Below are 10,233 nucleotides of genomic sequence, written 5' to 3' on the forward strand. Positions count from 1 at the left end.
GATGCCATAATGGAGGTCCGATCCTATTTGGAGGTGGAAGAGCTGGTGGAAGAACAAGGCCTCTGTCTACCCACGGCTTACTAAAGTCATGACAGGGAGACTGCATAGTGGCCACATCCGTTCCCATCTGAGAGGGTCTTCTCCGAAAACGGGACAAATAATTACTGAGAGAAGAAACCGCATCAGCCCCTCAAGTCAGGCAGCTTGCATTTCTGAATGCAAATCTCTCATAAAAGCAAAATATGGTCAGCGTTATTGTGTGCTGCTGGTTATAACATGGCAATAAAGAAGAGAGAGAAAAGAGGGACCAGTTTAATGTTTTAAGTGGGATGCTGCAGATTTGCACATTGTTATGTTTTTTTGTTGATGTGTTGCAATATTCTATTATGTTGTTCAGATTGTATTCATTTTGAATTGTTAGATATATATGCACTTTGTTTAGATACATTCAAAAGTTATACTTTTATAATTTTATTCGCTTTATTTAATGTAATAATTTAATTCGAATTTAACACCAATCATAGTCAAACAAATTGTTTGACTTGAGAAATACACCTTTTTTTTTTTTAAGAACCGTTTGGGAGCCAAAAGAGACGGATCTATTTGGTGAGCTGAGCCGGAATGCTCATCTGTAGTCCCACGGTTGGGTAAACAAGAAGGTTTGTGATTGCACAAACATTGACAGTAAAAACCTCAATAACAAATATGAAATGTTCCCCGTTTGCTTGGACATGAACTATTTCAAGCCATTGGATCTTCAGGTTGATGAGTCGTTTCTGTTTTGTCAATGTGCAGTATCGCTCCACGCTCTGGTCACATCTGGTTCCACTGCTATCCTTCTCCCATCACTCGTTTAATGAACTGCGAGAAACTGAAGTCACGCTATCGCGATACTGAGAATCAACATGGCTTGCTTCCATAGATTTCGCTAGCCATTTTAGTCAATAGAAAAATTCTAAATTCTGCAAATTTGAGTTGTCCACTCAAATTCCAAATGACTCGGCTACTACAGCAAGCACTGTAGCTACATGCAGACGTTGCTCTTACAGGTTTAAGACATCTCTGTTAACAAGCTAGCTAGATAACGTTAGCTGACCCTCACATCCAGAGCTAGCCTTGTTTAGCCATCCTACGTTAGCTTGATTCGCCTGGTTGCAGTCTTCACAGTGCTTGTTTTGTGGTTAGTGTCATCTTTTATTATTAGCATGTAGGCTGGATGTTAGTGGTCTAAGTTAGCTGTCTAACGAGAAGAGATTCCTGACGGGTGTTGGCTACTTGGCTATGTAGCTAACGTTGGCTAGTTGGTTATGCTTCAGACTGGCTCAGAACGAGATTATCGTGGCGGAGAAGAGACAGACGCAGGTTGACTCCCACATCACTGTATGTCAGAGGGTCAAATCTTTCTAAAATACTGCTGCGTGACCACCTCCCCTTAACCACCCGCCTGGGTAACACACCCCACCTGATTGACAGCACAGAAGTCCTCCTCTCATTGAGTCTCGGTGTAACCATCTGCCCTATCTATCTACCCCTGGCTCCTCCAGAGCAGGGGGTAAGGGACGCCACTGTCGCCACGATGCTGGACTCTGTGAGGAATGCTTTCCACGCCCAGCTAGCCACCGTTATGGACTCTCTTCTGGCGGCGGCGGTGTGTGAGATCGCCAAGATCTTCGAGAGCAGTCTGTGTGAGCAGCAGGAAGAGCTGATGCAGAGAGGAGAGGAGATCACAGCCCTGAGGGGTAGGCTGGAACGGGCAGAGAGGAGGCTGAAGAAGGAAGGAGATGGAGAAGATGGCCTACTGGATGTGATAGAAGGACCAGCAAGGAAAATAGGAGGAGATGACAGCCCAAGGGAGCAGTCTGAACCTAGACCTGGTAAGAGAATCAGATGTGTCTCTTGTATTGATTTTAGGAACATTTCTTTTGAAACTAACACTAAACTACTGTCTGTCCTGCTCCGTCTGTGTAGGTTCAAGCTGGGAGTCGGATGCCGCCTCTGAGACCCCCCCACTGGTCCAAGACAGGGGGTGTAAGGAGCCGCTCAGGATGAAAAAGGAGGAGACAGAGCTGGAGAGGACTTCCGTCAAAGAAGAGGTCAGTCACAGTCATTCTCTAACATGATAAGAATGTCTGCCTTGCAGTCTTGTTACTGAGATTGTTGAGTTGTATTTTCAAAGATGAACTAATTCAAATGCTTTTAACACTGCAATGATGCTAACCCCCACATTCACTTTTTTACTTTCTTCCTTCAGCTTAAACATTGCCCTCTTCCACAGTTTGGGGAGTCCCACCCTGCCCCTGTGGAGGGGAAGGGACAAGGGCCAGGGGGGAGCTCTGCTGCTGGGAGCCAGAGGCTGGGAGACCCCCTGTCTGACACACCAGGGACCAAGGCAAAGTGTAAGGACTTTTAACCTTTAACCTATCAATCCGCACATTTGTGCTTTAGATCAAGTGAACCTCTGTTGCATTGGGCTTGTGTCTGCAAACATAGAGTAATTATAGATTTGGTTTGTATGTTTTGTCTTCCGTTCTTGATGTTTCTCTAAATATTTCTGTTCCTATGTCTTGCTAGTATCCCATTGGGAGGGAGACCATAGACCTCTTCAAAGCCAGAGCTCCACTTCCTTCTTTCAAGAACCCCGGGTTGGACATTTTTCCCCCAGACCTGACCACAGGTCTCCTGGGCTTGACCCCTGGGCGAGTGGGGTTCCTCTAGACCTTCAGGATCCTAGCTTCCTGGACCACAGCCCAGACCAGGTACTAGAGCAGAGAGAGCCCCGACAGTCACAGGACCAAACCAACCAATCCCAGAGAGGCCTGAGACCAAGAGACGACAGAGGGAGGGGCCTAGTTAATCAGAACCGCTGGTCATTGGCTTCCAAGGACCCAATCAGACCACACCCCAACACACACACACACGCTCACAAACATGCACACGGTCACGCACACACACTTAGTGGGGCAAGACCCTACACCTGCCCGTACTGCGGTAAGAGCTTCAGCTACCCATCCCACCAGCGTAGGCACCTGCTGCGCCACACAGGTGTGCGGATGTACCCCTGCTTGGTATGCGACAAGAGCTTCCTGACTCCATCGGAGCTCACAGTGCACACCCGCGTCCACACAGGGGAGAGGCCGTTTGGCTGCACCCAGTGTGGGAAGCGTTTTGCCCGCAGCGGGAATCTCCGGGCCCACCAGAGAGATGTCCACCTGGGGAAGAGACCCTTCGTCTGCCAGGAGTGTGGCAAGCGGTTCGCCCACAGGGGCAACCTGAGGGTGCACCACCAGAGGGTACACCCGGACCTGCCATACCATGAGGATGAGTATGACCAGGATGGCATCGCTCTCCCCTCTACTGGGTAAAGGGTCAGGATTACAGGGTCAAATTCAGTAGGAGTTAATGGGAGAATATATTTTAAGATGGAAAATGAGTGTTCCTATTTGGCGTTTTTGTCTTACGTGAATTAAGCCTGCCCTGGAACTCTCTTTGCATTTTGAACGAATGTGCCGTAGGAATGACTTTACCCGTCGAGAGACAATGTTGAAGAGACAGGAAATTGAGAGGCAGAGAAAGAAAAGCAGCACTCCCTACAAAGAGGAAGAGGGGGTATTTCTAAGTGTTACATCATTTCAAAGGATGGCTTACCGGAGGTTGTTTTTATACTGAGAGAAACGGTGCTTCGTTTTCCTTTTAGCCTTTAGTTACTGTACATGGTTGTGTATGTTAGCAACAGTGATGCAAGTACACGCTGATTATGTATCATATGATGGCATACATAACGTTCCCTATTTTGTCTCAATGTTGTTCATCCTCTGTGTACTGTTCATATAAAGTAATTAACCATAATAAAACAAGGTGTATTTATGGTCAATCTTAAAATGATGATACAGTATCTTATTTCTGAGTATGCTTTCTTTGGTCCTTTAAGGTCAGGATATTTGTCAAAGGGAGAGAGGAAAAGCAGGAAGAAGATACAGTATTGTTTTCTGGGTACGTGCAGTACCATTGATTGCCACCAGAGAGCATTCTTACTGCTGTATTCTCCATTGTAAATGCATAGAAATCGAATCAAAATGTATTTGTCACATGCGCTGAATACAACAGACCTTACCATGAAATGCTTACTTACGAGCCCCCAACAATGTGTTTTAAAAAAGTAAGTAAGAACAATTTGCTCAACTAAAGGAAAAATAGTAATAATAAAATAACATTAACTAGGCTGTATACAACGTTTACTGATACTGAGTCAATGTGCAGGGGTACCGGTTAGTCAAGGCAATATGTCATATGTATGTACGTAAGGGTAAAGCGACTATATACAAATACTGATCAGAGCGTAGCAGCAGCGTGTGTGAATGTACAGTAAAAGTCAAAAGTTTGGACACACCTTTTCATTCCAGGGTTTTTCTTTATTTTTTACTTTTGTCTACATTGTAGAATTAAAGGGAAGACATCAAAACTATGAAATGACACATGGAATCATGTAGTAACCAAAAAAGTGTTAAACAAATCAAAGTAGATTTTCAATTTGAGATTCTTCAAAGTAGCCACCCTTTGCCTTGATGACAGCTTTGTCATGCACATTCTTGGCATTCTCTCAACCAGCTCCATGAGGCATTCACCAGGAATGCATTTCAATTAACAGGTATGCCTTGTTAAAAGTTCATTTGTGGAATTTCTTTCCTCCTTAATGCGTTTGAGCCAATCAGTTGTGTTGTCACAAGGTAGTAGTGGCATACAGAAGATAGCCCTATTTGGTAAAATACCAAGTCCATATTATGGCTAGAACAGCTCAAATAAGCAAAGAGAAATGACAGTCCGTCATTACCTTCAGACATGGTCAGTCAATACGGAAGATGTCAGGAACTTTGAAAGTTTCTTCAAATGCAGTTGCAAAAACCATCAAGCGCTGTGATGAAACTGTCTCATGAGGACCGCCACAGGAAAGGAAGACCCAGAGTTACCTCTGCTGCAGAGGATAAGTTCATTAGAGTTACCAGCCTCAGAAATATCAGCCCAAATAAATGCGTCACAGAGTTCAAGTAACAGACACATCTTAACATCAACTGTTCAGAGGAGACTGTGTTAATCAGGCCTTCATGGTCGAATTGCTGCAAAGAAACCACTACCAAAGGACACCAATAATAAGAAGAGACTTGCTTGGGCCAAGAAACACGAGCAATGGACTTTAGACCGGTGGAAATCTATCCTTTGGTCTGATGAGTCGAAATTTACGATTTTTCGTTCCAACCGCCATGTCTTTTTGAGACGGAAGTAGGTGAATGGATGATCTCCACATGTGTGATTCCCACCTGTGGTGGAAAAAGTACCCAATTTTACACTTGAGTAAAAGTAAAGATACCTTAAAAGAAAATGACTCAAGTAGAAGTCACCTAGTGAAATACTACTTGAGTAAAAGTATTTGGTTTTAAATGTACTTAAGTATCAAAAGTTAAAGTATAAATAATTTAAAATGTATTATTTTAAGCAAACCAGACAACACCATTTTCCATTTTTTTTTTTTTTTTTACAGATAGTCAGGGGCACAAAATTCCCAAACGCAGCATTTGTGTTTCGTGAGTCTTCCAGATCAGAGGCAGTAAGGATGACCAGGGAGGTTCTCTTGATAAGTACGTCAATTAGACCGTTTTCCTGTCTTGCTAAGCATCCAAAATGCAAAGAGTACAGGGAAAATGTAAGGAGTAAAAAGTACATTATTTTCTTTAGGAATGTAGTGAAGTAAAAGTAGTCAAAAATATAAATAGTAAAGTACACATACACCAAAAAACAACTTAAGTAGTACTTCAAAGTATTTTTTACTTAAGTACTTTACACCACTGGTTCCCACCGTGAAGCATGGAGCAGGATGTGTGATAGGATGGGGGTGCTTTGCTGCTGACACGGTCTGTGATGTATTTAAGCCTTGATTTGTTCATTGCATAGAGATCGAGGACTAGTGCCCAAGAGACCGTTTTTAGCATGGCCAGCACCATTGAGCACTTTCACCATTTTGAAGTAGTCAACTAGGTGGGACTTCCTATGGGTTAGGTAGGATCACATAATTCTATCCAGTTCACCAGGAGGGATCAGCCAATTAATTATACTCATGAGCAAACATTCCATATCGACAGGTGGCAGTAAATCGCCAACCTTGACTTTATACTTTTACAAACAAAACACTTCAGGTGGCAGTATGCACCCTTTCAGTTTGTTTGCCAACTTATACAAATATTAGAAGAAAATGTACTACTTTAAAATGGAGATGGCCTCAATGGTGCTATCCGTGCTCTCACAGATGCCCTAATGTCCCAGATACAATGATGCAATGTCTATCTAAGTCTATGGTTCATTGAAACATTACATTATCTGACTCCCCCGTGGAGCTCTCCCCTCGCCAAGGTCACCAGGCTCTCTCTGGGGTTGAACTTTTCCATTACAGACCTCCGACCCACTGCAATGTGTTCCATTAAAGACCACTGACCCAAGGCTTTAGTGTTGTAGTGTTATACCAATCTCTCAGCCCCCCAAATAGACCACATAGAGAGAAAGGGAGAGGGAACATGTAACAGGAAGCACTATCTATGGTGTGTGTATCAATGGAACGCTATCAATGAGTGTTGGATATTTGTGTACACTGGGTGTAAGTTAGGTCCACAGGTGATGTGTGTGTACACTGAGAGGGGGGGATCATCTTGTCATCCGTGTTTGTGTTTGTGGGGACTAGAAAGAGTGGAATCAGACAGACACAGATAGATTTAGGGCATAAAATGTGTTAAGGGGAGGGTCGCAAAGGCTTTGCTGTGTTTTTCTGTTTGTATATTTTGGTGTATTCAATCCCCTTTCAGCCCTTGTGAGCATAAGCAGCTTTGCACCCAGGGAGAGGAAACAAATGAACATTTAATCAGACAGATTGTGTGGTTGTGTGTGTGTTGGGAATGACATCACCCAAGTATTATCAGACATTTGTATGACCTAAATGTGGTGGCTCTCAGAGTCAATGAACTTCAGAATCTGGGAATGTCCTTAATTGTAAATGTAATGTCAATTTCCGTTGTTATTGATATATTTCGACGAGGAATCTAACTATAATGCCATGTTTTCATTGATGTTGCATTTCATTTTCGGCCTCGGCTGCTTGTTAAATATTCCGTTGCCTCTCCTCTGCACAAGGTTCCATTCCATCACAATCTCCACTTAGGAGTAAAATGATCCACCCCTCAAAAATGTCAGATGGAAGCAATAAAAAAAAGAAGAAGTTTTTCCACAAATTTATGGAATCAATCTAATTATCGCTCCTCTGATGTGTATGTGGTTGTTGGGTGTCTGTGTACCGTACACACGTTCCTGTGTGTGTGTGTGTGTGTGTGTGTGTGTGTACGTGCACACGTGTGGGTGATTGTACATGTGTGTGTGTGTGTGACTTAACAGTGGGGGTTAGGGGTTTAGTGTCGCGTAGGGCTGCTCATAATCTACTCTAACGTCTGGTCCCCAGGGGCCATATTTTCATTTAGGTTGCCATTACTGACGGTACTGAGTCCTGCTTTAGGAGATTACAGTGCTGTCTGTAGCTGAAGGCAGCGACGTTTTCCCATCTACCAGACTATACTCAAGCACTCACTTGATGTGCTAACAGTGTTAGCGGAGGCTGGTTTAAAACGTTCATCTCTGGCCTTTATCTTGTAAGCCCCTTTGGGTCTGTGGAAATGTGGATTTTGACACTGTTTTTGAATCCCGAACCATTGGAGATCATTTGCTATCACTGCATTGTACATAGAGCATTCTAGATCTGGTCACACTTTATTTGGGTAGTCCGGGCAGTCCCCTAAAGGTGCTCTACAAATGGTCCTACGATCAACAAACTATCTGTTGATAAAGTAACTGCTTTAGGGAAGGATGGGGAGACAGGAGGGATTAGAGGAAGAGTCAGTGAACAGACTGGTGTTGGAACCAGTCCAGAGGAACACTGGCAAAGTTCAAACCTCCACTGTCAGATGTAAACCTCAACATGAATCCACTGTTCTTACGAAATAAATAGAAGATGTGATGGGATGGGATGACTTGATGGTGAACTGTTGTTTCATGAATCACTGACGATTCATTAGAATCTCACATGGCAAAAAAAAAACATTTATTTATAGACACTTAGTCTACAGATTCTGATGAACCCCAATTTGTATTATTTACAGTGCTTGCTCGACAAATTAACTTAGTCACAGAAAGCACACAGCATGATGATAGGGCTAGCACTATTATCATGGATACCAAACGATCCAATCAGAGAGCCTGATGGTTGTGAGCGACTGTCTGTTCCCGGTGACCCCGGTGCTCTTCCCTTTCCCCTCCTCCAACCCCCACTCTGGAACACTCTGCTCTGCTCAGACACATAGTTGCCTAGCAACCCGCAGAGGGAGGAGCCACTCTGAAAACATAGAAACTCAGAACACCGGGAGAATAAACTCCCACTCCATCCCGGCATCCCTCTCCCAAAACGAAAATTGGATGCAAATTCATTGTAATTCCATCTATGTTTCTCTCAAAGGGGGAAATACACTACACACCAACCTCGTCAGTCCGGTCTCAGCCCTTTCATACACACTGGGTCCATGTTAGACATTTTTCTAAATCGCATAGACATTCTGTAATTTATTCTAAATGCAATTACATGACAAATCCACAGTTGTTTGCAGATAGTGCTAGAATGCTCAAGATATTTAGATTATAGATCTAGGGTAACATTTTATTTGGATAGTCTGTAGAGCATCTACCTATAACCTATCTACAAACTATTAGTACAATTTCAATTAACTATCTTCTAACCCTAACCTTAACCTGTATCATAACCTTAAACGTACCCCTTGCCCTAACCTTAACCCTTATTCTGAACCGAACCCTAACCTTAACCTTCGGGAGGATGTGCCCCGTAGTTTGGGACACCGTGGCTGCATCTCAATGGTCTTGCTCGGTAGGTCTATGTCCTCCTTGTGGTTTTACAGAAGTGTTTTAATACGTCTTATTTACACACTTTATTCAAATATTTATGAAATACATATTGTTATATTTGGCAGCACTTATTTGTTTTTCCTTCTCCGCCAACCCCTTTCGATGCGTGGAACGGATGTGGGCGGGGCTAGGTCTACATGAAGGTGCTAACTTTTAAAAACTCACAAAAGCTCTGACGAAGGACGTGAGGCCGATACGTTAAGCTTATTAAAGATCAGTGATACTATCAAGAGCAGTGTGGAGTTTCCTTTTCCCGTCATCTCAATGGTCTAAAATGTCTGCCTAGCCCTTGTCTCCTTCCCTTAATCTGTACTAACATGAACGAACTGGACAGGTGGAAGTGAATTCCCGGTAGGTATAGTCCCACCGTGGTGCTGTCACCTTCTCTGCCTTTGCAGATCAGTGCAGATGAAGGGGAGAGGAGGCTTGGAGAGGAAGCCACATTAGACTATTGAGATACGCCCGGTGCCTTGGGTCCAACCTAGTGGCTCTGCTTCCAGCATCGCCAAGGCAACAGGCTCAGTCTGTGGCCAAGCCTTCACGGCTGAGTGGTCGGCGGCACCGCGGGATACGAGCCCAGGGTCTGTCCCTCTCATCTGCACACATGCAGGGCCAGGGTCAGGGATGGCAGCCCGTGAAGGACACTGCGCTGGAGCGGATGATGATGGAGCAGATGATGATGGCGCTGGACTGTGGTGTGTGGGTAAGATGTAAAAAGGTGTGTTTGTGTATATGAACAATACCAGTCAAAAGTTTGGACACAGCTACTCATTCAAGGGCTTTTGTTTATTTTACCATTTTCTACAATAATAGTGAAGACATCAAAACTATGAAATAACACATATGGAATAATGTAGTAACCAAAAAAGTGTCAAACAAATCAAAATATATTTTATATTTGAGATGCTTTAAAGAAAACACCCTTTGCCTTGATGGCAGCTTTGCACACTCTTGAAATTCTTTCAACCAGCTTCCCCTGGAATGCTTTTCCAACCTTTTTGAAGGAGTTCCCACATATGCTGAGCCCTTTTTTTAAAAAATAAAGAAAAATCCATGAATGAGTAGGTGTCTCCAAACTTTTGACTGGTATTGTATGTGTGTGTGTATGTTTGAGATGATAGATTATATTTTTAGGGATATGTTGAGGATGTTTAAGTGGAATGGCAAGACTATACGGTAGTGGGTTAACGTAAGATAATAGTTTCATGGGATTTGTACGGAGCTGTGGGCGGT

General features: G+C 43.5%; 1 protein-coding gene across 2 annotated transcripts; it reads left to right on the plus strand.

Annotated features, from left to right (window-relative positions):
* The first annotated feature begins 609 nt into the window (after positions 1-609).
* Positions 610-3,871, plus strand: LOC110488643 (zinc finger protein 467). Of its 2 annotated transcripts, none has more exons than XM_021560949.2 (4): positions 610-1,874; positions 1,969-2,093; positions 2,276-2,396; positions 2,572-3,871. In XM_021560949.2, exons 1-4 carry the CDS (start codon positions 1,577-1,579, stop codon positions 3,360-3,362), a joined length of 1,335 nt encoding a protein of 444 aa, XP_021416624.2. In that variant the 5' UTR covers positions 610-1,576; the 3' UTR covers positions 3,363-3,871. The 2 variants fall into 2 exon arrangements, with proteins under 2 accessions (XP_021416624.2, XP_021416623.2); XM_021560948.2 differs by having other exon boundaries at positions 617-1,874; positions 2,252-2,396.
* The last annotated feature ends 6,362 nt before the right edge of the window (positions 3,872-10,233 follow it).

The sequence above is a fragment of the Oncorhynchus mykiss genome, chromosome 14 (assembly GCF_013265735.2).
Source record: "Oncorhynchus mykiss isolate Arlee chromosome 14, USDA_OmykA_1.1, whole genome shotgun sequence".
Taxonomy (NCBI): Eukaryota; Metazoa; Chordata; class Actinopteri; order Salmoniformes; family Salmonidae; genus Oncorhynchus; species Oncorhynchus mykiss.